General features: G+C 55.5%; 2 protein-coding genes across 11 annotated transcripts; both read left to right on the forward strand.

Moving 5' to 3' along the window:
• Positions 1-1462: 1462 nt before the first annotated feature.
• On the forward strand, positions 1463-13691 carry Lamb2 (laminin subunit beta 2). Its single transcript, XM_028886963.2, is given in 36 exon segments — positions 1463-1565; positions 1655-1740; positions 1874-2046; positions 2135-2270; positions 2352-2425; positions 2828-3016; positions 3114-3177; positions 3411-3587; positions 3590-3612; positions 3705-3825; positions 4124-4312; positions 4469-4648; positions 4771-4883; positions 5130-5209; positions 5289-5421; positions 5615-5773; positions 5850-5977; positions 8252-8369; positions 8553-8745; positions 8821-8964; positions 9101-9171; positions 9173-9333; positions 9410-9573; positions 9659-9883; positions 9972-10189; positions 10275-10371; positions 10457-10829; positions 11113-11297; positions 11371-11612; positions 11690-12038; positions 12330-12500; positions 12503-12536; positions 12614-12755; positions 12936-13112; positions 13206-13365; positions 13443-13691. Coding segments are annotated over 35 exon segments (5385 nt in total). The 5' UTR covers positions 1463-1565; position 1655; the 3' UTR covers positions 13580-13691.
• A 155-nt stretch (positions 13692-13846) lies between these two features.
• Usp19 (ubiquitin specific peptidase 19) lies at positions 13847-25637 on the forward strand. Of its 10 annotated transcripts, none has more exons than XM_028886969.1 (27): positions 13847-14046; positions 15445-15704; positions 15892-15924; positions 16039-16167; positions 16254-16387; positions 16465-16770; positions 16897-17113; positions 17242-17398; positions 17496-17567; positions 17683-17798; positions 17896-18116; positions 18405-18600; positions 18679-18812; positions 18927-19085; positions 19167-19277; positions 19750-19860; positions 19951-20052; positions 21140-21280; positions 21400-21518; positions 21749-21886; positions 21982-22295; positions 22398-22508; positions 22597-22813; positions 22890-23042; positions 23134-23294; positions 23374-23552; positions 25143-25637. In XM_028886969.1, the coding sequence occupies exons 2-27, from the start codon at positions 15581-15583 to the stop codon at positions 25257-25259; spliced, it is 3972 nt and encodes a 1323-aa protein (XP_028742802.1). In that variant the 5' UTR covers positions 13847-14046; positions 15445-15580; the 3' UTR covers positions 25260-25637. The 10 variants fall into 10 exon arrangements, with proteins under 10 accessions (XP_028742802.1, XP_028742804.1, XP_028742803.1 ...); XM_028886971.1 differs by having other exon boundaries at positions 17902-18116; XM_028886970.1 differs by having other exon boundaries at positions 16468-16770.
• The last annotated feature ends 913 nt before the right edge of the window (positions 25638-26550 follow it).

Consider the following 26550-nt stretch of genomic DNA (forward strand, 5'->3'; position numbering starts at 1 on the left):
ATCAACACTTGACCCGGTTCTGAACTTTACAGCAGCTCACATCTCCTCCCACTCCCTGCCCCCTCTTTTCCTCCCCCGCTTAATCCACCCCTCCTCCGTAATCGCTCAGAAAAGGGCAAGCCTTCCATGGGCTTCTGCAAAGCATGGCATACCAAGCTGCCATACGACTAAGCCCCTCCCCCTGTATTCGGACTGGGCAAGGCCATCCAGCACGAGGAACAGGTTCCCAAGAGCCACTCAAAGCACCGGGGACAGCTTGAGCTAAAATTCTGATTGATGACCTCTAGTATCCCAGAGCTTCCCTAGGTTACCCACAGGACCCTCTAGGTGATGGCAGACTCTACTCGAGTGACAGAGAAAATCCAACGACTGACTGTCCCGCCCCCATTCTCCTTTGTGCAGCGGAAAGTTTCCTCTGAAGAACTCTCAGCTTTCCTACGGGCACCTGCAGCTTCCAGTAATCTTTGCTTGATCTCCAGCAGTCTGTTCGTAGCTGTGGCGCTCAAAGCAAGCCTTACAGACCCTGGACCCACCCTCTTCCCGCCTGAAGTCCCAGGGGTCTGGGTGGGGCACGCGCCTAGTGGGTGCGCGCATTCCAACTCTACGCTCCCGGGCTGCCAGAGGACTGGAAAGTCCGGAATGGATAAATAGCCACAAGATTCGGATTCACTCGCTGCTGCCAGGGTCCAGGGTCTGTCACCCAGATCCCATATCCGGGTAGCTGAGTAGCCACAGCCCATTTTAATCAGGGAACAGGCAATGCTTCTTGCAACCCATTTGCTATAGTGACTATGGACGGTGGAGTTCCTCAGAGTTGTGTTTCAGGCATTGGATGGTCTACCCAGTGGCTCCCAGAGCTCAATCCTGTTCTGTCCTTTGGGTCATCATAAACCTTCCCACAGGTCCAATAGAATTCTAGTTTGCACCTATTTCATCTTCCTGCAGATGCTGTAACCCTGGGAGCCAGAGGATGATTTGACAGTGGTTTCCATGGTGACACCAAGGACGAAGACCATAAGCTCCTTAGATCTGCCTTCCAGATCTCAAAGATCACAAGCTTCCTCCTATTGACCTCTTCCATTCCCCCAGTTCTATAAAGTCCCCTTCCTGTATCCACTCTCCATCTTCACCCCGTCTCTGTACAAATCCCGACTTTAGGGATACATTGAAGATAAGCGGACAAGGCTGTTCTCTGTTTTTGAGCAGCCTACTCCGATTTCCCCTTGGAGTCCTCGCTTATTAGTGCTTCTAACTAACCTGCTTCTTTGCTAAATACACCTCTGCTACTCTTCTAAATAAACCTCACCTTAAAAAAAATTGTGGGTGAAGTGGCCTGTGTCTGGTTCTTGGGATGAGGGTTGTTTGCGGAGGACAGGGACATGGTAGAGCCAGGGGCTCTATCCTAAGTTATAATCCCGTCGTAGATCCGCTCCATGTTTTCCTTCCTTCCCTGCTTTCCAACTTTACCCAAAGTCGTCAGACTCTCAGATTGTGGAGGAGTGACTGCTGGACAGACCCTGGGACAGACTGAGGGCCTGGAGGGAAACCAGCCCAGTACCTACACGGTCAGGGTCAGCATCAACCCCAAGGGAGGTGGTGGGCTGCGTCTTTGGAGTCTTCATCCCCCCCTTATCTCTGTTTTACTTCTCTTCAGGATGGAGTGGGCCTCAGGAGAACCAGGGAGGGGCCGGCAGGGACTGCCTCTGCCTTGGGAACTTCGCTTGGGTCTACTTCTAAGTGGTGAGGGGGCCTGGTGAGGCCTAAGGTTATGGGATGTGATGGTAGGTCCAGGGGTGGCTGGCTGTCCCAGGGGCCCAAGGGATGGGGCTCCCTAACAGAATCACTGCTGAACTGGTTAACTCACTGCCCCCAGTGCTGGCGGCCACACTGGCCCAGGTCCCTTCCTTGGATGTGCCTGGTTGTTCTCGAGGAAGCTGCTACCCAGCCACTGGTGACCTGTTGGTGGGCCGTGCGGACAGACTGACTGCTTCCTCCACATGTGGCTTGCATAGCCCTCAGCCCTACTGCATTGTCAGTCACCTGCAGGTGCCTCTGGGGACTGGAGGAGAGGCTGGGTCAGGGTGGGGGCGGCACTGGCTAAGGTGCTGCTGCTACTAACCTCCACCCAACCCAGGATGAGAAGAAGTGTTTCCTGTGTGACTCCCGGCGCCCCTTCTCTGCTCGAGACAACCCCAACAGCCATCGAATCCAGAACGTGGTCACCAGCTTCGCACCACAACGCCGGACAGCCTGGTGGCAATCAGAGAATGGTGAGCCCATGAGTAGGTCATTCGCGTGACCAGGGCTTCTACCCCAGTAACCTCAGAGTCCTGCTCTGCTTCCTGCTGCAGGTATTTCAAGGGTCACCATCCAGCTGGACCTGGAAGCTGAATTCCATTTCACCCACCTCATCATGACTTTCAAGGTGCCTGCATGTCAGTGAACCTGCCCGAATTGCCCTGCTTTGGTCCCCCAGGCCCCTGGACAGAGCTCCACAACTCAGCTTCCCTGTGCTCGTGGGTTGTGTTCTGACTCCATAGGAACCGTGGTCATTTCTTGCATAGCTTCCATTGCTGGAACGCTCTCTAGGCCTTTGCACATGCCCTCCTGTGCCGCATTCCTAGACTAGATCAGATATGGTCTCCCCGGGCCTTCTGATCTTTTAACCTACCGTGAGAGGTGGCTGTCATCCCTGGTCTGATCATGACTGGTTTTCATAGTCACTCCCACTTGTCCGTGAGTGATTGGCAGTGATCGTGACTAAGCAGCTCAGGTTGGGCTGAGGTCCTGGTTCTTGCTAATCAGACATGTCCCCCTCCCCAACCAGACATTTCGTCCTGCGGCCATGCTGGTGGAGCGCTCTGCAGACTTTGGCCGCACCTGGCATGTGTACCGATATTTTTCCTATGACTGCGGGGCCGACTTCCCAGGCATTCCACTGGCCCCGCCACGACACTGGGATGATGTGGTTTGTGAGTCTCGCTACTCAGAAATCGAGCCATCCACTGAAGGCGAGGTAAGGGTAGGATCTGGGTGGATAGGAAGGGATCTATGGGTTTTGTGATGCACCTGAAGCAAGGTCTGATGTCTCTGTGGGCCTCCTGCCATGCCAGGTCATCTATCGTGTGTTGGATCCTGCTATCCCCATTCCAGACCCCTACAGCTCACGGATTCAGAGTGAGTACTCTACCCGTTGAGACTGGCACAGTCCCAATGTCCGGATGGGGACTATTTGGGGCCTCGGTAACTATTTTGGGTGCTTCCTAGGGCAGATGCCAAGCCCAGTTTAGCTCTGGTAGCAATAGAAAAGATGCCTCCCAAGGTGACCTTGGCAGCTGCAACCCCCGGGTGGGTCTGAGGCAACCAGAGCTTGCCCATCTAGTTGGACGAAACCTTCTTCCCCTTCCTAGACCTGTTGAAGATCACCAACCTACGAGTGAACTTGACTCGGCTTCACACGCTGGGAGACAACTTGCTTGACCCACGGCGGGAGATCCGGGAAAAATACTATTATGCCCTCTATGAGCTTGTCGTCCGTGGCAACTGCTTCTGTTATGGACATGCCTCGCAGTGTGCCCCTGCACCAGGGCACCAGCCCATGCTGAGGGCATGGTAAGGGCCTTCAGACGACTGGAATAGGGTGATGGAGAGGGGTGGGCATGGCTAGATAGACTGCCTGCCAACCTTCCTGTATATCTTCACAGGTACATGGGGCTTGCATCTGCAAACACAATACTCGTGGTCTCAACTGTGAGCAGTGTCAGGATTTCTACCATGACCTTCCCTGGCATCCTGCTGAGGACGGCAATACTCACGCCTGTCGGAGTGAGTAAGACACAGATCTCTGTAGCCTGGCGCTGCCCTGGTTCGAACCAAATGCTAGTTGGTCAAGCCCCAAATACCTAGGCTGTGTCTAAAGGGTATTCAGGCCTTGATATCCCTGATGACCCTCAACCCTCCTCTGTAATCTGCTCGGGCTACCAGTCCCATAGGATTCTGAAGCCTTGAAGTCCTTAAGCTGCCCCTGTAAATTCTGGCCTATGGTACCGACATGGAGTGACGACGCTGGCCCCCTCCCTGTGACCCTCATCCTGTTTCTCCTTGGGCCTCTGTCTTCCCCCAGAGTGTGAGTGCAACGGTCATACTCACAGCTGCCACTTTGACATGGCTGTGTACCTGGCATCTGGAAATGTGAGCGGAGGCGTGTGTGACGGATGTCAGCACAACACAGCTGGACGCCACTGTGAGCTTTGCCGGCCCTTCTTCTACCGGGACCCAACCAAGGACATTCGGGATCCGGCCGTGTGCCGTCGTAAGGCTGGGACTGGGGATGGGGGAGAGAAAGCTGAGCCTGAGTCAGGAACTAGGAAGCCAGAATTGGTGTGGTACCAGAACAGGACTAGGGGAAGGCTTAGGACGGGTGCTCTGCCATTGGGATGGGGTGACTTGATACTCTCTTTGTTCTCAGCCTGTGACTGTGACCCTATGGGGTCTCAAGATGGTGGTCGCTGTGATTCCCACGATGACCCTGTGCTAGGACTGGTCTCGGGCCAGTGTCGCTGCAAAGAGCATGTGGCTGGCACTCGCTGCCAGCAATGCCGTGATGGCTTCTTTGGACTCAGTGCCAGTGACCCTCGAGGATGCCAGCGTATGTGCTTCATGCCCTAACTCCTATGCTGACCTTTAACCCCTGGCCTCTTACTCCTGGAGCAGACGAACCTGAGCACCGCTTCTACTTCCTACAGGGCTAATGGGCGTCTTTCTCTGCAGGCTGCCAGTGTAATTCTCGGGGCACAGTGCCTGGGGGCACTCCCTGCGACTCCAACAGTGGGACCTGCTTCTGCAAGCGTCTGGTGACTGGACGTGGCTGTGACCGCTGCCTGGTGCGACTGAGGAATCTGGGGTTCCAGGGTCCTGGACTTGTCCTCCAAGCACATGGCTGGGGGCAAAGTCCAGTGGGTGGGTCCTGAGGACTTAGGGTCCAGTCCTTGGGAGGCCAAGGGTATAGGCCAGTGGTCCGGGGACTTTGTGTTCACCAATCAGTGGTAGGAGGCTTCAAGTGCGATTGGACTCACTGATGGGTGGCAAGGAAGTCGGTTTCTGGCTTCCCAGCATTCTCTTTTTCCTAGCCTGGCCACTGGGGCCTGAGCCATGACCTGCTTGGTTGCCGCCCCTGTGACTGCGACATTGGTGGTGCCTTAGATCCTCAGTGAGTGGTGTAACAGGGACTTGGGAGGTGGTTGGTAAGGCAAAGGGGGTGGCCCTTCAGTAACCACAGCATTCCTCAGGTGTGATGAGGCCACCGGTCAGTGCCGCTGCCGCCCACACATGATTGGGCGGCGCTGTGAACAAGTACAGCCTGGCTACTTCCGGCCTTTCCTAGACCATTTAACTTGGGAGGCTGAGGATGCCCGAGGACAGGTGGGAGCACTCACAAGATGTGGGTGGGATGGCTGGAGAGGAGGGGCTGTGGGTGGTGTCTCGGAGGAACTGGGGTACCATCCAGTCTCAGGGGAGGTCCTGGCAGGAGAAATGGTGTCTGGGGCTGGCTGTGGGAGCAGAGAGAGTACTTCACCTGTGTTCTCATCCCTGCGTTGACCGTGTTGACTCTCAGGTGCTTGAGGTGGTAGAGCGTCTGGCGACCAACCGGGAAACTCCATCCTGGACTGGCCCAGGCTTTGTGCGGCTGCGGGAAGGTCAGGAAGTGGAGTTCCTGGTGACCTCTTTGCCAAGGGCCATGGACTATGACCTGCTGCTGCGCTTGGAGCCCCAGGTTAGACCCTGTGACAGCTGACCTGTGCTGACATTCTGGATGTGGAAGGATCCTCTCCACTGTCCTCTTCCCCCAGGTTCCTGAGCAATGGGCAGAGCTGGAACTGACTGTGCATCGCCCAGGGCCAGTGTCTGCCCACAGTCCCTGTGGGCACGTGCTGCCCAAGGATGACCGAATTCAGGGGATGCTTCAACCAAACACCAGGTGAGGGCACAGTGCTAGGGCTTGGAGGGCCAGCCTTTATTCCACGCAGATTACCTGAAAGACCACATTACTTTTTCATCTGTTCCTTCTTTCAGGTACGTCCTCCTGGGGGCTGCTTACCAGCTCCATGGCTGTGCTCAGAGGGAAGTCATAGATAAAACAGAGCCTGCTTCTCAAGGGAGTGAGTTGCAGAGGCCAAGGCATTAATTGACGGGAAGTCATCCTCTGTCACTCCACAAAGTCCCTGTGATGGTGACGGTTGTAAGGCAGTGGCATCAGAGTAGGGATGTGACCGGTTAAAGTTTGTTACATTTTACAAGTATTTGTTTTCTGTATTTTTTTTTTTTTAAGATTTATTTATTTCTTATGTATACAGTGTTCTGCCTGTATGTATGCCTGCAGGCCAGAAGAGGGCACCAGATTTCATTACAGATGGTTGTGAGCCACCATGTGGGTGCTGGGAACCAAACTCAGGACCTCTGGAAGGGTAGCCTGTGCTCTTAACCTCTGAGCCATCTCTCCAGCCCTGTTTCCTGTATCTTTTTCATTACTCTGTTGGCCACCCTGGCCTCCTTCCCTTTTTTTTTTTTTTTTCCTGGATTTTCGAGACAGAGTTTCTCTGTGTAGCCTTGGCTGTCCTGGAACTCGATCTATAGACCAGGCTGGCCTTGAACTCACAGAGCTGCCTGCCTCTGCCACCCAAGTTAAATGGTCTAGGAAAGGTCAGGGCCTCAGCAGGTGTATGTGGGCTGAGTCTGGCTTGGCTGCAGTCCCTGACTGGGATTAAAGGTGTGCACCACCACCACCACCACCTGGCTTAGATTCAGGATCTTATTATAATATGTCCCTGGCTAGCCTGAAACTTGTGATTTTCTTGCTGTAGCATCTCAAGTGCTGTCGTTAAAGGGACATAGCACCATGCCTGTAAGGAACAGTCTGAGATTCTTTGGCTTGAGGGATAAGGCCAGTAAGTGGCTAGGTTTCTGTGTCTGGGATTACTCGGGGGAGCAATGTTGGAGTAAACATCCGGTTCCCATGAGCTGGTTGTAGTACCTCGTGCCTTTAATCCTAGCATTTGGGAGACAGAGGCAGGAGGATCAGAAGTTCAAGGTATTCTTGGCTACACAGCAAATTCAGTGTCTGCCTGGAACAAATTAAGAGCTTGCCTCAAAAAGGGAGAAATGAGTGGGCAGAGGAAAAAACTAGGGATGAGGACAGGGGCCCAGAGGCTAAGCGAAAAGAGCGAAGAGGGAGGCACAGGAACTCACGGCATGCTGCTGAATGCTTAAGCCAGATGAGAACAGAAAAGTGGCCGCTGCGTTTAGCTACATGGAGGTCATTGGTGACCTTGACACCAAGTGGGCCAGAGTCCCACTGCAGCAGAAGGCTAGCTGGTAGTGACTGCAGGGGTCTCTGTGGATTTATTGGGCGGGGAAGCAAAACTGAAGTAGCAGCTAGGGGAAGACTCAGGGATTGAAGGAGGTTGGGAGTGGAATGAAAGAACTCATGTCTGGGTTTACTCGACAAATCACCTAGGGGACAGAGAGATAGGATTATTGTCTCAAGAGAGAAGAAACCAAGGTCTGGGGATGTAGTTCAGTGATGCCTTTTTTTTTTTTTCCTGAGACAGGGTCTCGTTGTAGCTTTGGAGCCTATCCTGGAACTCACTCTGTAGAACAGGCTGGCCTCGAACTCACAGAGATCCTCCTGCCTCTGCCTCCTGGGTGCTGGGATTAAAGGCACACACCGCCGTCCGGCTTGGTGACACCTTCTTAACTAGCCGCTACAAAGCTGTAGAGTCAATTCCTGAGACTACAGAATAAATAAATACTTAGTCACTAATGTAAAGAACACCTGACAAATTGTAATGTCAGGAGACACGTGGTTGCTAGGCTCTGTGTTTTCAGTGATCTTGGTCTGTATGGGTGTATGATTCTAGAAAGCCACATTTATGGGACTCTTCTGTTGAGATCCCCTGTCAGGGCCTCAGCAGGTGGATGTGGGCCGAGTCTGGCTTGGCTGCTGTCCCTGCCTTGGTAATAGGTTTGATTGCTATGAGCAGCTGTGGAAAAGGCCCAGGATAGGATCTGTGAGTTTGCGGCCAGCCTAGTCTACAGAACGATTTCCAGGATACCCAGGGCTGTTACACAGAGACACCTGACCTGAAAAAACAAAAAATCAAAAACAACAACAAAAATAAGTAAAAGGCCCAGGATGATGGGTTCACTGACCCTGAGCGTCATCCTGTGCCGTCTCTCTCCTCCCCACCCCCAGGTTTTTGGTGTTTCCCAGACCCGTCTGCCTTGAGCCTGGGGTCTCCTACAAACTGAATCTGAAACTGATTCGGACAGGAGGACGTGCCCATCCTGAAACTGGACTACTGGTTGACTCGGTGAATAAGCCCCTCTTGCTCATATCAACCAAGAGGGCAGGGCCTGCGGGGCGGGGATCGTGCGGGTGGTGATGACTAGGAGGGGCCTGCGAGAGAGCAGGCTGGCCAGTGGCCGCGCCAGGGAGGTCCTCTGGCAGCACTGATGTGGTCCCACGTGCGCTGCACTCTTGCACATCTCTTCAGCTGGTGCTGCAGCCCCATGTCTCGGCGCTAGAGATGTTTAGTGGAGGTGACGCTGCCGCCCTGGAGCGCCGTGCCACCTTTGAGCGCTACCGTTGCCACGAGGAAGGCCTGATGCCCAGCAAGACGCCGCTCTCCGAGGCCTGCGCCCCCCTCCTCATCAGCCTGTCCTCCTTGATCTACAATGGTGCCTTGCGTAAGTACTCCTGAGACGAATGGGTAGGCCGAGGTGGGGACCGAGTCTAATCTGCTCTTCCTCCTCTCCTCACAGCATGCCAGTGTGACCCTCAAGGCTCGCTGAGCTCCGAGTGCAGCCCTCACGGTGGCCAGTGCCGGTGCAAACCTGGGGTGGTTGGACGCCGCTGTGATGCCTGCGCCACTGGCTATTACGGCTTTGGCCCTGCAGGTTGTCAAGGTCTGTCTCTTGGTCTCCCCTCTTCTCCCTGGCTTTGCTTCTTCCTTCTCCGACCCCGCCGTGGATCCTGCAGACACTCCTAGGTTTCTATCGTTCCTCCACCTCCCCACCCTGACTGTCTCTGTCTTATCCCCAGCCTGCCAGTGTAGCCCTGATGGGGCCCTCAGCGCCCTGTGCGAAGGGACTAGCGGGCAATGTCCCTGCCGGCACCGGCGCCTTTGGCCTCCGCTGCGACCACTGTCAGCGTGGCCAGTGGGGCTTCCCCAACTGCCGGCCGTGTGTCTGCAATGGGCGTGCAGATGAATGCGATGCCCACACAGGCGCTTGCCTGGGCTGCCGGGATTACACAGGGGGCGAGCACTGTGAGAGGTGAGCCTCGAGGAGCGGTGAGCGGTTGGTGGCTGGGCAGGCTGCCTGTGGATGCCACTGCTTCATTTCCCTGCAGGTGCGTTGCTGGTTTTCATGGGGACCCACGGCTGACATACGGAGGCCAGTGCCGACCTTGCCCCTGCCCCGAAGGCCCTGGAAGCCAGAGGCACTTCGCTACTTCTTGCCACCGGGATGGATACTCGCAGCAAATTGTGTGCCACTGCCGACCTGGTTACACAGGCGAGTGGGTGGGGCACAGGGATGGATGGGATCAGTGTGAGGTAGCCAGTCCCAGCACTCATAGTTTCCTCTTGACTGTGGACAGGGCTTCGGTGTGACGCTTGCGCCCCTGGGCACTTTGGAGACCCATCAAAGCCAGGCGGCAGGTGCCAACTGTGTGAGTGCAGTGGGAACATCGACCCCACGGACCCTGATGCCTGTGATCCCCACACGGGGCAATGCTTGCGCTGTTTACACCACACAGAGGGGCCCCGCTGTGGCCACTGCAAGCCTGGTTACCATGGGCAAGCAGCCCGACAGAGTTGTCGCCGTGAGTATGGATATGGGAGGAGATGGTTGGGGTGGGTCCCGCTGGAGATGGACCCCCTTGATTGCTGTGTCTGTCTTGGCTTGCCCAGGCTGTACCTGTAATCCTCTGGGCACAAATCCCCAGCAGTGCCCATCTACTGACCAATGCTACTGTGATCCAAGCAGTGGGCAGTGCCCATGTCTCCCTCATGTCCAAGGCCTTAGTTGTGACCATTGTGCCCCCAACTTTTGGAACTTCACCAGTGGCCGTGGCTGCCAGCCTTGTGCTTGCCACCCGACCAGGGCCAGAGGCCCCACCTGCAACGAGGTACGGAATCCTGGGTAAGCTATCTGGGCAGAGGGGGCCCGCGATCCGCCTCACAGGCTCAACGTTTGCTCTGTTTGTACCCTAGTTCACAGGGCAGTGCCACTGTCATGCCGGCTTTGGTGGGAGGACTTGTTCCGAGTGTCAAGAGCTCCATTGGGGAGACCCTGGCTTACAGTGCCGTGGTGAGACATCTGGGGAGACGGCGGAGAAGGATTGTCTCAGGACGCATCACCGGGGCCCTAATGCTGTGCTTGTCTTTTTCTGCAGCCTGTGACTGTGACCCTAGAGGAATAGACAAGCCTCAGTGTCACCGTGCCACAGGCCACTGTAGCTGCCGTCCAGGCGTGTCCGGCGTGCGCTGTGACCAGTGCGCTCGCGGCTTCTCGGGCGTCTTTCCTGCTTGTCACCCCTGCCACGCGTGCTTTGGAGATTGGGATCGTGTAGTGCAGGACTTGGCTGCTCGTACGCGCCGCCTGGAGCAGTGGGTGCAGGAGTTGCAGCAGACGGGCGTGCTGGGCGCCTTTGAGAGCAGCTTTTTGAACATGCAAGGGAAGCTGGGCATGGTGCAGGCCATCGTGGGTGCCCGAAATGCCTCAGCTGCCTCTACTGCAAAGCTCGTGGAGGCCACAGAGGGACTGCGGTATGGATGGGACTAAATAAATATGGTAGGGCCGGGTGGTGGTGGCACATGCCTTTAATCCCAGCACTCAGGAGGCAGAGGCAGGTGGATCTCTCTCTCTGTGAGTTCAAGGCCAGCCTGGTCTACAGAGTGAGTTCCAGGACAGCCAGAGCTGTTACACAGAGAAACCCTGTCTCGGAAAACCAAAAAATAAAAAATAAGATAAAACAAATATGGTGGGATGGAGCAAAGGCCCAAAAGATCTGGGATGAAGCCTCTCTAAACACGTCCCCTATTGATATAGCCATGAAATTGGGAAGACCACTGAGCGCCTGACTCAGTTAGAAGCAGAGCTAACAGATGTTCAGGATGAGAACTTCAATGCCAACCACGCACTCAGCGGCCTGGAGAGAGACGGGCTTGCGCTTAACCTGACACTGCGGCAGCTTGACCAGCATCTGGATCTCCTCAAACATTCCAATTTCTTAGGTGAGTTGTTGGTTAACTGGGCAGGTGGGCCAGGGCCAGTGTTCAGCTGACTGACCCCTCCGACCCAACGCAGGTGCCTATGACAGCATCCGACATGCCCACAGCCAGTCTACAGAAGCAGAACGCCGGGCCAACACCTCCACCCTTGCGGTACCCAGCCCAGTGAGCAACTCAGCAGATACCCGGCGTCGGACAGAAGTGCTCATGGCTGCCCAACAAGAGAGCTTCAACCGCAAACACTTAGCCAACCAGGAGGCACTGGGACAGCTGTCTGCACAGACCCAAACCCTGAGCCTGACAGGCATAAATGAACTGGTGAGGTGCACGTATTGAGTGGGATGGGTGGGTGCGGAGTCTTCCCACGGAACCTTGATTTGTTTTGTGCCTGGCAGGTGTGTGGGGCACCCGGGGACGCACCCTGTGCTACCAGCCCTTGTGGGGGTGCCGGATGTCGGGATGAGGACGGGCAGCCCCGCTGTGGTGGCCTCGGTTGCAGTGGGGCAGCGGCCACAGCAGATCTGGCACTGGGCCGGGCTCGGCACACACAGGCAGAGCTGCAGCGGGCACTGGGAGCAGGTGGAGGCATCCTCAGCCGCATGTCGGAGACGCGTCGGCAGGCAGAGGAGGCACAGCAGCAGGCACAGGCAGCCCTGGATAAGGCTAATGCTTCTAGGGGCCAGGTGGAGCAGGCCAACCACGAGCTTCGAGAACTCATCCAGAGTGTGAAGGACTTCCTCAGCCGTGAGCCTCCCACGTGGCCCAGGCCGTGTGGTCATTTCCCTCGTGTCTGTGTGTTTGAGTCTCAGGGTCTGCAGTGGACATGTGTCTATGACCCGATGTCTGGCCCCCGAGTCCTTGTTCAGTCAGGGTCCCTAAGTCTCCGCCCCTCATACAGTCCCTATTCTTTGTTTACATCCTTGTGCCTTTGAGCAAACTCCTCCGGCATGTGCAGTCTGAGAACCCACATATCAAGATTATGTTCCCAAGCTGATGCAGGAGACCGCTCTTAAGCCTTTGCCTGTGTCTCCATAGAGGAGGGAGCTGACCCCGACAGTATTGAAATGGTGGCCACACGGGTGCTGGAGCTCTCCATCCCAGCCTCACCTGAGCAGATCCAGCACCTAGCGAGTGAGATTGCAGAACGTGTCCGGAGCCTGGCAGATGTGGACACAATCCTGGCACACACTATGGGCGACGTGCGTCGGCTGAGCAGCTACTACAAGACGCACAGCGGGCACGGTCCGACCCCAACCCTGGCCCCCATTCCTGACCCCTGGTCCTGATACCTGCAGGCCCTGACCTCCCCTTTTCCTCAGGAACCGGGCTGAGGGTGAGAAACAGAAGGCAGAGACAGTACAGGCAGCATTGGAGGAGGCCCAGCGGGCACAAGGCGCTGCTCAGGGTGCCATCCGGGGAGCAGTGGCCGACACACAGAACACAGAACAGACCCTGCACCAGGTGTGGTCTCCCCGGAACTCCAGTGGGACATGGGCATGTACTGTGGCTCTGTTTTGTTTGGGACAGGGTCTCACCAAGTGGTCCTGGCTGACCCAGAACTCACCGAGATCAACCTGTCGCTCCCTCTCGACTGCTGGGACCAAAGGTAGATCTGTTTAAACCTGGGCCCCTCCGTGGCAGGTTCAGGAAAGGATGGCGGGTGCAGAGAAGTCTCTGAACTCTGCAAGTGAGAGGGCTCGGCAGCTGGACGCCCTCCTGGAGGCCCTGAAACTGAAACGGGCGGGCAACAGCCTGGCAGCATCTACAGCGGAGGAAACAGCCGGCAGTGCTCAGAGCCGTGCCAGGGAGGCTGAGAAGGTAAGCTGAGGCAAAGCCATCCCGAGGGAGCAGGGGCAGTGCAGTTAGGACGCTACTGTACTAGCATACTGACCCTATCCTTTAAACCTGCAGCAGCTTCGGGAACAAGTAGGTGACCGGTACCAAACTGTGAAGGCGCTGGCAGAAAGGAAGGCTGAGGGTGTGCTGGCTGCACAGGCCAGGGCAGAACAGCTGCGGGACGAGGCTCGGGGCCTGTTGCAAGCTGCCCAGGACAAGCTGCAGCGGCTGCAGGGTGAGGACCGCGGCGGGCGGCAGCTGGGGAGGAGGGACTGGGAGAGAAGGAACGAAACTATTGCTTGATCCTTCTAGAACTGGAGGGCACCTATGAAGAGAACGAGCGTGAGCTGGAGGGCAAGGCGGCCCAGCTGGACGGGCTGGAAGCCAGGATGCGCAGTGTGCTTCAGGCCATCAATCTGCAGGTCCAGATCTACAACACCTGCCAGTGACCACTCCCCAGGGCCCAGCTTTGTCCCTAAGCACTGTTGCACATGCGTGTTTGTCCACACATGCAAAAGCTTTTGGCTAGCGGGTGTTTTCAATAAACCAGTGTGAGGCTCCGCTGCGTTGTCTGGACTCTAACGGGAGGGGCAAAAGGCTGCTACACACTGTCACCAGTAGGGGTTTAGCAAAGGCCAAAGCACCGGAACCCCTCTTCTTTCTTTCCGGCCCCCCCCTCCCAGTGCTGCCCTTCATCACACACACCCCCACTCTTGCCGGAAGTGCGTCATCAGCTCCCCGCTCCGCCTCCCTTAGCCGTATCTAGAAGTCGAAACAAAACAAGCGGCTGAAGCGGCGGTGGCGGAGCCGGGACGGGGGAGGGGCGCGCCGGAACCGGAACCGACCCGACGCCGGAACCGGAATCGAGAGCGGGTTGCCAGGGCCCGAAGAGGGCTGGTGGCGGCGGTCTCGCTCGGTGAGTGCTGCGGGCCGCAAGTCGCCGGTTTGGCCGCGGCGTTGGCCTGCGGCGGCCTGTTCAAGGTCACGGGCCGTGCGAGCCCCGACATCTCGAGCCCCACGGTGTGCGGGGCCCATCGATGCCGACTGAGCCGTTATGCTACACCTGTGGCCGGCCCCTCTGTTTTTAAGAGGACGAGCGGCGAGCGAGGGTGGCTTCCTGGCGGAGGTGGTGGCAGGCCCGGGATTCGGAGGTTGGAGTCGGGTAGCAGCCTAGCTGGGGCGTTGGTCTGTGGTCAGTAACTCTGCGCAGCCTTTCCGACCAGCTGCGATCTCTGGATCGTCTCTCTCCCGCCGCGCCGTCCTCGGAGCCCCGGGGGAGGGACTCAACGTGTGACTAGGGCCTAGGTGTAAGGAGGAAACAGCGGGTGTTCTGCCCTCAGGCCGGGACAGGCTGTCACCAAAGATTCAGCTCATCTCTCTGACCATACAAGGGTATTTTTATCACCCCATCTCCCCCAGGGGGACATAGACTAGTCGTATCTCTTCTGGCTGTGCAAGCCGGGCTTGAGGCTGCTAGGGTCTCAGGTCTACATTCCATCTCCACTCTCACTTCACTGGTTTTAAGAACTTCATTTTGGATGGAGAGAGCCAGAGTCCACACACAGGTGGGAAACCGATTAGGCCTCCGTGAATCAAAGCTGATGAATGACGGAACCTGGAAATAGGGTGATGCCTGTTTCAGTGTCAAGCTGGATGTCCACCACCACCATGTCTCCACACTCGAGTTCCCTCTTCTTTGGAGCTGGGGAGAGAAATGTCCTCTTTAGATGGAGACAAAAAGACCAAGTAGTTTCAGGAGCAGGCTTATGATAAGAATGGGAGCCGGCAGGAAGCCGATTAGACACCTAAGTACCAGGACCGTTTCTGGGCAGTGGCGGCACCTGGGGAGGGTCCATTATCAGCTGTAGAGTCTGGTCTTTCTACAGCCGCTTGATGGGCTCCGCCTCGCCTGCCTTCCCCAGGCACCTTTTGCTTGTCTGGTGGTGACTAAGCAGCCAGTGAGAGTGAAGGATGGGAGCGCTCAGGGTGCCAGTCCTGTGGGTTGGAGCCATGGCTGCTGTCCAGAGGGTGAGCCTGATCCTAGGCCATGACTGCCTTGACCTAGCACTTCGTTCCTGCAGCTTCCAGCATTGTGGGTCTTTGGTAGTTACCCAGGAGGTGTGGCCTGAAGCGGTTGCTGCTACTTGAATTATTTATTTCCTCATAGAGTAGCCTCAGAGAATGGATGGCTGCCTCAGATGGTGGCGAGATACTGCCCTTTAGGGTCAAGAGTGTCCTGAGTTGCTGAGCCCTGGTTGTAGGCAGGGAGCAAATTGTTTGGCTTTGGCAGTGAATCGTGGTCTATTTTCATTAGGCTGTTGGTTCCTTGCTGAAGAATTTGGCTACAAAGAGTTGCCAAGATAGCTGGGCCAGGAAGAAAGCGCCGCAGCCCTGACCCAGACGCTGTTGCCGACCCTGGGGCACTCTGGCTGGCTAGCAAGCGGCTCAAGATGTCTGGTGGGACCAGTGCTACAGGCCCAAGGAGAGGGTCCCCAGGAATGGAGGAGGCTGCCAGTAAGAAGAAACAGAAGGACCGCGCAAACCAGGAAAGCAGAGATGGAGACCCTAGGAGAGGTAGGAGCAGCATTTCCTGAGTTCTCAGGGCTGCTGCTTCTGTTGTCTCTGGACATGCAGTTTAGGAGTCGGTCTCCCCTCCTTTATCATGATTTGATGCTGAGAAGAAGACCCTTGGCTAAGATCCAGATGGTGGGGTCAGGGAATCTGGCTACTCATTATTGTCTGTTTTTCCTTTTGTTGCCAGCGTCCACTCCTCGAAAGGAGCAGACCAAAGAGGGTGAGTAATGAATGGGGCTTTTGAGTGCTGCTTGAGGGAGAGGTGAATTTAGCTCCGTTACCTGTCTGTCACCGTTAGCAGTGACTCTTCTGTTCTCTGCCGTCCTCCATATAGAATTGTTGTATGATTGGAGACAGAGTGCAGATGAGGTGATCGTCAAGCTGCGGGTAGGAGCAGGTCCCCTGCGTCTGGAGGAAGTAGACGCTGCTTTCACAGACACAGACTGTGTGGTGAGGTTTCCAGGTGTGTTCATCCGCCCCGTGTGTAGTGCTCCCTTTGAGTTGTCTGATGTCCCCCACTTCAGATCACTGTTACCGCTCTTTCTCCAGATGGCCGGCAATGGGGCGGTGTCTTCTTTGCTGAAATACAAAGTTCTTGTACCAAAGTGCAGGCTCATAAGGGTGGTCTTCTGCAGTTGGCCCTACCCAAGAAGGTGCCTCTGCTCACCTGGCCCTCTCTCCTGGTAGGTTCCAATTGAGTGCATGGGAGGTGGGGATGCCCAGTCTTTCCAACAGGACCTAACTGTTGTATCTTTGGCAGAAGAAACCTCTAGGGACCCAAGAGCTGGTGTCAGGGTTGCGGTGCCAGGAGAATGGGCAAGATCTGTCTCCCATTGCCCTGGAGCAAGGCTCTGAGCCCCGCAGAGCTAAGCAGGAAGCCCGAAACCAGAAGCGGGCCCAGGGCCGTGGTGAGGTAGGCTCAGGGGCTGGCCCTGGGGCACAGGCAGGGCCCAGCGCCAAGAGGGCCGTGCATCTCCGCAGAGGGCCAGAAGGAGAAGGGTCTAGGGATGGCCCTGGCCCCCAGGGTGATGCTCCACCCTTTCTGTCTTCTGACTCAGCCACCCAGGTGAGAGTTAGACGCCTGTTTGGGTATTTGGAGGCTGGGCAGGGAATGTGGAATAGAGTGGGTGCCACCTGTCGGACCCAGGGCTAAATCTTGCCTTTTTTTTTTTTCCCTTTTGTGTGTGATTAGGTTGAGGTTGAGGAGCAGCTCCATGTACCACCACTGAACCCTCAAACGAGTCTCTTGGGCTCAGAGAAGAATTTAGCCCTTTTGACAGGAGAGAAGACAGTGTCTCCCAGGAGTGACTCAGTCCCCCCAGTCATGGTCCGGGACAGAGACCCTGAAAAAGAGGACCACGTCAAAGAGAAGATGGCCGTAGGAGCAGACTCTGCAGCTTTGGTGGATGGTAAAATGGGGATTGGCCAGGCAGACCCCCAGGTTGGGTTGCAGGATTGATGGATGGGTAGGGAGGAGAATAAAATCAGGCTAGAATTTGTCCTGGGTTGGTGGCACTGAGCCGTGGTCTCCACATAGAACCAGAGTCCATGGTGAACCTGGCATTTGTGAAGAATGACTCCTATGAGAAGGGGCCGGATTCAGTGGTGGTGCACGTGTACGTGAAGGAGATCTGCAGGGACACCTCTCGAGTCCTTTTCCGAGAGCAGGACTTCACGCTTATCTTCCAGACCAGGTATGTGGCTGGGGCTGGGACAGACAGTGTGCCACACATGGGGATGTGTTTCAAGCTTTTTCTTGTGTCCTTTCCCTTCCCTGCTCTGCCTCTGCAGGGATGGAAATTTCCTGAGGCTGCATCCGGGCTGTGGGCCCCACACCGTCTTCCGCTGGCAGGTGAAGCTCAGGTTGGTGGTGCCCAGCACCATTACTGCTTCTCTCTCTAGGGTTTCCATTTCTCTGGCTTGTTTGGCTTGACACCTGCTTCATCTGAAATCTCTGAACTCAGCTTTTCCCCCACAGGAACTTGATTGAGCCAGAGCAGTGTACATTCTGTTTCACGGCCTCCCGCATAGATATCTGCCTCCGGAAGCGGCAGAGTCAGCGCTGGGGTGGACTGGAGGCCCCAGCTACACGAGGTCTGCACACGAGCTCCCTCCGTCACCCCAGTCCTGCCACCCAGGACCCCCGTCACACATGCTGCTAACCACCAGCCCTCTCCTCCCCCTTTTTAAGGTGCAGTGGGTGGTGCGAAGGTTGCCGTGCCGACAGGTCCAACCCCTTTGGACTCAACCCCTCCAGGGGGTGCCCCCCACCCCCTGACAGGCCAGGAGGAAGCCAGGGCTGTGGAGAAGGAAAAACCCAAGGCTCGATCTGAGGACACAGGGCTGGATGGTGTGGTGGCCCGCACCCCTTTGGAGCATGTAGCTCCAAAGCCAGAACCACACATGGCCTCGGTGAGAATCCTAGGTTGGGAAGGGCTAGAAACGAGGCTGGAAGTGGTGGTGGTGCCCGCCTTTAATCCTAGCACTCAGGAGACAGAGGCAGGTGATCTCTGTGAGTTCGAGGCCAGCCTGGTCCACAAAGCAAGTTCCAGAACAGCCAAGGCTGTTACACAGAGAAATCCTGTCTCGAAAAACCAAAATAATAATGATAATAGTAATAATACTCGTAGTCGTAATAATAAAAATAATGAGGCTAGAGAGCCTTCGGGCTGCCCTGTCACGTTCCCTTTGTTCCCACAGCCCAAACCCACGTGTATGGTGCCTCCAATGCCTCATAGTCCGGTGAGTGGAGATAGTGTGGAGGAGGAGGAAGAGGAAGAGAAGAAGGTGTGTCTGCCAGGCTTTACTGGCCTTGTCAATTTAGGGAACACCTGCTTCATGAATAGTGTCATTCAGTCTCTGTCCAACACTCGGGAACTTCGTGACTTCTTCCATGGTGAGGTCATGGCCAGGAGCCTGGGGCACAGGCAGAAGGGGTACCTTTGTCTCTCACACCTTTTCTTGACCATTCTAGACCGATCCTTTGAAGCTGAGATTAACTACAACAACCCACTGGGGACTGGTGGGCGACTGGCCATTGGCTTTGCTGTGCTGCTCCGGGCTCTATGGAAGGGCACTCATCAAGCCTTTCAGCCCTCCAAGCTAAAGGTGAGCTGGGATTACCCCCACCCTTGCTTAGAGAGGCTTGGGAGGACTAGCTAGTGAGGGGCCCAGTGAATGGGTGCTAAGATTTCTCATTGACACTTTGACCTCCCCATGCAGGCCATTGTGGCAAGCAAAGCCAGCCAGTTCACAGGCTATGCGCAGCATGACGCCCAAGAGTTCATGGCTTTCTTGTTGGATGGGCTGCATGAGGACCTGAATCGGATCCAAAACAAGCCCTACACAGAGACCGTGGACTCAGACGGACGTCCTGACGAGGTCAGTCAGGGTGGGGTTGTCGAGTCGGGTTTTGTGTGTCCCAGCTCTCAGGTCTCCTCAGTTCTCCCCATTTTTCCCCAGGTGGTGGCTGAGGAAGCCTGGCAGCGGCACAAGATGAGGAATGACTCCTTCATTGTGGACCTGTTTCAGGGCCAGTACAAGTCAAAGCTGGTGTGCCCTGTGTGTGCCAAGGTGCGGTGACTCTCCTAGAGAGGAGCCCCTAGTTGCTGTAGGCTGGCTTGGTCAGATTACGTTGAAGCATGTGCATTTTCAGGGAGTGCTGGGCAAAATTTGGGGAAGGAAAGTGGCAGAGAGGCCTGAGGTTCTGTGTGGTCTGGAGAAATTGGGCATGGGAGGCTTCCTGGCCGAAGTCGGGGGTATTTGGACGGAGAGGTACGGTGTCGCAAAGATAAGTAAGGTGTGCCAGAGTTGTGTGTTGGGTTGGAAAGGCACACAGGATGCAGAGGAAGGGAAACTTGAAAAAGAGGCTAAGCTGCCAGAAAAGAATTGTGCCAAGAATGGGCATTGGGGGGTCCTGGTGGGTTCCCTCGGTCTGTCTAATGCTCTAGCACTGAGAGCCCTGCCAGCCGTCAGAGCCTGCAGTAGCTCTCCTGAGAGCATCTGGATCCTTGGTGTAACTCTAGTGTCGCCCTTGCATCCACAGGTCTCCATCACCTTTGACCCGTTCCTTTACCTGCCTGTGCCCTTGCCACAAAAGCAAAAGGTTCTCCCCATCTTTTATTTTGCTCGGGAGCCTCACAGCAAACCCATCAAGGTGAGTGACGAGTTCCTCCCCTCTGGGCTATCCTAGAAAAATATGACTGTGTCTCCTTCCCCCACACTGACTTTACCTTTGTTGCCAAAGTTTCTGGTGAGTGTTAGCAAGGAGAACTCCAGCGCAAGTGAAGTTTTGGATTCCCTCTCTCAGAGTGTCCATGTGAAGCCTGAAAACCTGCGCCTGACTGAGGTATATCTCTACCAAGTTTCTGCATGTGTACACAGAAGGTTTTTTTCTTTTTTAATGTTTTATTTTATGAGTGTTTTGCCTGTTTGTGTGTGTGTATGTATGTGTACCATGTTGTGTGCCTGGTGCCCATAGAGGCCAGGAGACAGGGTATTGGACCCCTTAGAACTGGAATTATGGATGGTCGTGAGCTGCCATGTATATACTGGGGGTGAACCCCCCCCATCTTTTTGAAGTGCTCTTAACTGCTGAGCCATTTCTCCAGCCCCACGTATGTATTGAAGCACAGACAGACACGTACCATTAATAGCATCTAAACACATACACATGAATATAAATGCTTCTGCAGAAACTTAGATTGTATATTTTTGTTTGAGACATTATTGAAACTAGGCATTGGACTATGTAACATAAATTCCCTGAGTTCTCAGCCACCACTTAGTCTACTCCCCCTTTGAAGGTGAATTGTAACCGCCTTTACCTGTGGGTAAGGAGCTTTGACAGAGCTTGAGTTTGCCAGGAGCTTGCCTGTGAGGCAGGGTTTCCTTTTTTGTGTAGCCTTGGCTGTCCTGGAACTCGCTTTGTAGACCAGGCTGGCCTCGAACTCACAGAGATCCGCCTGCCTCTGCCTTCTGAGTGCTGGGATTGGAGGAGTGTGCCACCACTGCTCTGCTTATTTTTTCTATTCTTTCTCTGTCCTCTTTTCTCTCATTTTATCCCAGATCTGCATGCTAGCCTTCCTTGAAAGTTCTTAGCCTTTTAATTCAACAGTTCCCCTTTCTTCTTGAGTGTGAGTGTGGAAGAGGCTCTTTGAATGTGGACCTACCCTGATAACACCTTGTAGTCTTAGCAGCGACTTGCTATTTATCACAGGGGTAGAGGCCCTTAGTATGGCGGGTCCCAGGCTTTGTCTCTCAGGTGCTCCAATGTACCTTCCGCCACTGGGCAAGCATACTTCCCTTTTAGGCCACAGATCTTCCCGTTCTTCCCCATCCCAGAAGACTCCAATGCAGGACTAAGCCATCTTGTTGTTGTGATCAGGCCTAGAGCAAGGGCTTACCACATGGCTCTGTATGCTCTTTATCTCTAGGTAATTAAGAATCGTTTCCATCGTGTTTTCTTGCCTTCCCACTCGCTGGATGCTGTGTCCCCAACTGACATGCTGCTCTGCTTTGAGCTGTTGTCCCCAGAGCTGGCTAAGGAGCGGGTAGTGGTGCTAGAGGTGCAGCAGGTGAGTGGGGCCAACCTGACGCCATGGGGCCCTGGTGGGGTCCTGGTGGGGCCCTGGTGGGGCCCTGGTGGGGCTGGCCATTCCTACCTGGCTTTGCTGAGCCAGATGACCCACCCTAGCGCCCCCAGGTACCCAGCATCCCTATCTCCAAGTGTGCAGCCTGCCAGCGGAAGCAGCAGTCAGAGGATGAAAAGCTGAAGCGTTGTACCCGTTGCTACCGCGTTGGCTACTGCAACCAGTGAGGAACCCCATGGCCTCCCCTCCCATTTTCTCCACCTGCCGCTTGCCATCCCGCCTGCCTCTCCACACAGAGGCACATACTTTAAGCCTCCACCCACTTGTTCATGTGATCAGGCCTTGGGGGAGGCGGGGCTGGCATACCTGGTCCCCAGGGCTTCGAGCAAGCCCCGATTTATAATTATAGCACTTAGGGCTACGGCTCTAGTTTTACCTTCTCCTTCCCTCCAGGTTCTGCCAGAAAACCCATTGGCCTGACCACAAAGGCCTCTGCCGCCCTGAGAACATTGGCTACCCCTTCCTGGTCAGCGTGCCTGCCTCACGCCTCACTTACGCCCGTCTTGCTCAGCTACTAGAAGGTTATGCCCGGTAAGAGCTCAGAGGACCAGTATGGGTGGGGAGCAGAGGTATCTGGTGTCAGCCCAGAGGTCAGAATTCTTATTTGCCTTGTTGTCTGCTGCCAGATACTCCGTGAGTGTGTTCCAACCACCCTTCCAGCCTGGCCGGATGGCCTTGGAATCCCAGAGCCCTGGCTGTACCACATTGCTTTCAACGAGCTCCCTGGAGGCTGGGGATAGTGAGAGAGAACCCATTCAGCCTTCTGAGCTCCAGTTGGTGACGCCTGTGGCTGAGGGGGATACAGGGGCTCCCCGTGTGTGGGCACCCCCTGATCGGGGTCCTGTACCTAGCACCAGTGGCATTTCTTCTGAGATGTTGGCCAGTGGGCCTATTGAAGGTTGTTCGTTGCTTGCTAGTGAGAGGGTGTCCCGGCCCGAAGGTAAGATCTGCTGAAATGCTTTGGATGCTGCAGTAAAAAGTTGGGGAAGGTTGTTTAGACCACAGTGGATAGGTAAGCACTGATTCTCATGCTTTGTCTTAGCTGCAGTGCCTGGGTACCAGCACTCCAGTGAAGCCGTGAACACCCACACACCCCAGTTTTTCATCTATAAAATTGATGCATCAAACCGAGAGCAGCGGCTTGAGGACAAAGGTGTCTGATGTCGTGGGTGGAAGTTGTGGGGTAGCTTGGGCTGGCTGCTCTGCACAGCGGCGTGACAATCGTCTCTGCTCACCTCCAGGGGAGACACCATTGGAGCTAGGGGATGACTGTAGCCTGGCTCTGGTGTGGCGGAACAATGAGCGCCTACAGGAGTTTGTGTTAGTGGCCTCCAAGGAGCTGGAGTGCGCTGAAGATCCAGGCTCTGCGGGTGAGGCTGCCCGCGCTGGCCACTTTACCCTGGACCAGTGCCTCAACCTCTTTACTCGGCCTGAAGTGCTGGCACCCGAGGAGGCCTGGTGAGCGTGGGGCAGCAGTCAGGGAGCGGGGCAGGATGGAGGGGACTTGTGCTTCTGACTCTCTGTCCTCTACCAGGTACTGCCCACAGTGCGGACAGCATCGCGAGGCCTCCAAACAGCTGCTGCTCTGGCGCCTGCCGAATGTGCTCATTGTGCAGCTCAAGCGCTTCTCCTTCCGTAGTTTCATTTGGCGTGACAAGATCAATGACTTGGTGGAGTTTCCTGTTCGGTGAGCAATGAGTGAGCCCTGGTGACTGGACAGGGCGCAGGGATGGGGGGGGCATTCTAACTGCCTCACCCTTCTCTGACTGGGACTACAGGAACCTGGACTTGAGCAAGTTCTGTATCGGCCAGAAAGAGGAGCAGTTGCCTAGTTATGACCTGTATGCCGTCATCAACCATTACGGAGGCATGATCGGAGGCCACTATACCGCCTGTGCCCGCCTGCCCAACGACCGCAGTAGCCAGCGCAGTGACGTGGGTGAGGGCACACACAAGCAGCAGGCTAGGTGGTGGGGGGTGGTCCAGGCCGCGCTCACCCTCTTCCCGCCCCGCTGTAGGCTGGCGCCTGTTTGACGACAGCACAGTGACAACAGTGGACGAGAGCCAGGTGGTGACGCGGTACGCCTATGTGCTCTTCTACCGCCGGCGGAACTCCCCCGTGGAGAGACCCCCCAGGGCGGGCCACTCCGAACACCACCCAGACCTAGGCCCTGCAGCCGAAGCTGCCGCCAGCCAGGTGAGGCATGGGGGAGGCCTTCCAGGCTAGGTGGGGGACACGGCTGGGGAATGCAGCTTTCTTTCTAGTCATAAGCCCTTCGAGCCTGCAGAATTTAGAGATGGGGTTCCTTGATTCGGGCCTCACCCAGGGCATCCCGCAAGGTACCCTAGGAACACAGTCACAGGTGTACATATGTAAACATGCTACCACCAATGTGCACAAAAGTACAGGTCAGAGAACTGTCCTGACCCTCAGCAGGCATGGTACTCTACACAGACTAAACCTGACTTCTCCCAGTTCTCCCCCACATTCTCCATATGCCAGCCTAGAGACCCTCATTTGTGATCACCCTCGTGTTCTGGTGTGTACTCAAGATATCCCTGTCAGAGATGGCTGTCCCCTCCAGTGGCTGTCACACTTTCTGTGGTGAGCAACTATCCCTATGAACCTTCAGGCTCTTCTGTCTCCTGTGCTGACAGTGTTCCATAGGTCCACGAGCACAGTGACTTTGCTCTCGAGACCAATCAATCTCCTTGCTGTTACCTATGCTCCCTTGAGACATCTCTGTCAGGCTCAGAGACACAGCACAGTGGTCAGGATCTGGACATGGGTAATCTTGAGGAGATTGCCATGGGGTTGCCTGCTTCTCTGTGAGCTGACCCCTTCTGTGGAGGAGGGTCTGGACTAAACTCTGACCAGGTAACTCCACTTCCTTGCCTGGGAGAAGCTGAATGTGGATTAAGAGCTGTCTGGCCGAAGTCCAAGGCTCTCAGGAGTCTCCTACCCTAAGCTCTCAATTTAGAAGCCTCGGTACTAGCTGCCTGCCTACTTCCCCGCTGCTTGATCTGGAATGCGGGGCTCAGGCCCAGTCACCTTGATGTGACCGTCTTGCCTAGGGGTCTCAGGGAAACTGGGGCCTCCCCATCCCCGGGTGCTGATGGCCCTTTCCACATACCATAGGCTTCCCGGATTTGGCAGGAGCTCGAGGCCGAGGAGGAGATGGTGCCCGAGGGGCCTGGGCCTCTGGGTCCTTGGGGGCCCCAGGACTGGGTGGGGCCCCCGGCGCGTGGCCCCACCACATCAGACGAGGGCTGCCTGCGGTACTTTGTCCTGGGCACCGTGGCGGCTCTGGTGGCCCTTGTGCTCAACGTGTTCTATCCTCTGGTGTCTCAGAGCCGCTGGAGATGAGCTCACCTGCAGGCTCCTCCTGTGGGCTGGCCTGCCTGCCTGCTCCCCAGGCCGTGCCTGCCTTTGTGGTGGGGAACAACTCTGGGCTCCGGGCCTCAGTCCGTGTATCGGGTGGGAGACGTGTGGGACTGCAGCCTCTGCAGGGGCAGAGTGTCCTAGGGTATGTGTCCATCCGGTTGTCTGTTCCTCCTGTTTCTCTGACCCTTGTCCTAGGGCTTAGCCCTGCTGGCACTATTTCCTGTATTTAAAGTGTTAATAAAGTGAGTATTCAGGCCCGATCTCGTCTCTCTGTCTAAACGCCGCTGCTGTCTGCGCCTGCCTAGGGGCCCTCCCTTGGGTGCCGGGGCTCTGAGCCAGCACCCCCGGGATGCCAGGCAGTAGCTGGCAACCCCCAACCCCTGTCCTCGTATTCTGTTGCAGGGACTAGGCCCTGGCCAGGCCCCCGAGGTGGCCCCCACGCGGACAGCCCCTGAACGCTTCGCCCCCCCTGTGGACCGCCCAGCCCCCACGTACAGCAACATGGAGGAGGTCGATTAGCAGGTCCCTGGCTGATGGAGGGACTGGGTTTGGGGGATCCCCTTCAGAAGGCCATCTCTTTGCCACTTTTCCTTCTGTCACTCAGAGGACACTGGTTCCACCAATGGGAAGTTGGGGGGCATAATTTGGGGGTGGGAACCTCACAAATTGTGACCTCCTGTCACCTTGGTCCCCAGATCAGTGGGCCTTGGCTTTTTCAGCTGCCTTCAGTGCTGCGTGTTTCTCAGTTGTACCTTTGAACCTTTCTGACCTGCATTATAAACATTATAATTTTATTCTAAAAATTGTAATTTTTTTGCATTTTGGAAGTGATTGCTGCTGTTTAAATATATTTTAAAAATAAATAATAAATAAGCAGACTTAGTGACTGATCCACAACATGTTGTGGCTTCCCCCCGCCCCCATGATCTGGTTTATGTGTGTGTTTGTTAAAGATCCTGAAGTTCTCCGCTCTGAGGGGAGATAAGGTCACAGCTCATTTTCTCTGGGTCACTATAGATCTTTAATGGTTGCTATGACTGCCTGCCAAAGCAGCTTAAGAAAGACAGGGTTTGTTCAGGTTCGTAGTTGGAGGGCACAGATGTCATGGCAGAAACGGCATGATGCCATTGGTTTCGCTGCCTCTGAAGTGAGGAGGCAGGGAGCAGTGGACGCTGGCAGCTCAGCACACTCTTCCTTTTTATTCAGACCCTAGTCTCGGGCAGGAATGGTGAGTCTCCTAGGTGATTCTAGATTCTAGGTGTGTCCAGTTGATAGTGTTAACCATCACAATCATGAAGGTCCCCCGCCCCATCATCTCCTGGAGTCGGCCTGCTACCTGACAATCCATTGGTTCTGTCTCCCATGTTGAAGTGGCTGTGATTGGCATTAGTTAAGATTGTAGGGCATCCAAGGAGAGAGTAGTACACATGAAACTCTAGAGCTGATAACATGGGTTAAAAGGTGAAAACCCAGTCAGGCAGTGGAGGCAATCACCTTTAATCCAGCACTCAGGAGACTGAGGCAGGTGGATCTCTGTGAGTTCAAGGCCAGCCTGGTCTAACAGAGTGAATTCCAGAACAGCCAGGGCTACACAGGGAAACCCTGTCTCAAAAACAACAAAAAGTGCAAACCCCAGAGCAGCCTGGGGATAACCAAGCAGCAGGCTAGAGACTACCTGCAGGGAAGGAGGGCCCCTGGGGAGCTCTCCCTTTTTTCTTCACAAGCCTCTGCAGTTTAAAAACACCCCAATCCCTTGAGGGAAAAGATCCTGCTCTGAAAAGAGGACCTGGGACAATCTTAATTCCACTCT

Source organism: Peromyscus leucopus, chromosome 7, assembly GCF_004664715.2.
Source record: "Peromyscus leucopus breed LL Stock chromosome 7, UCI_PerLeu_2.1, whole genome shotgun sequence".
NCBI lineage: Eukaryota > Metazoa > Chordata > Mammalia > Rodentia > Cricetidae > Peromyscus > Peromyscus leucopus.

Coding starts and splice junctions, on each gene's coding strand:
- Usp19 (XM_028886964.1), top strand. CDS start 15,581: ATGTCTGGTGGGACCAGTGCTACAGGCCCAAGGAGAGGGTCCCCAGGA. Junction 16,388..16,464: donor TCACCTGGCCCTCTCTCCTG/GTAGGTTCCAAT, acceptor TATCTTTGGCAG/AAGAAACCTCTAGGGACCCA. Junction 19,861..19,950: donor CTCACAGCAAACCCATCAAG/GTGAGTGACGAG, acceptor TTGTTGCCAAAG/TTTCTGGTGAGTGTTAGCAA.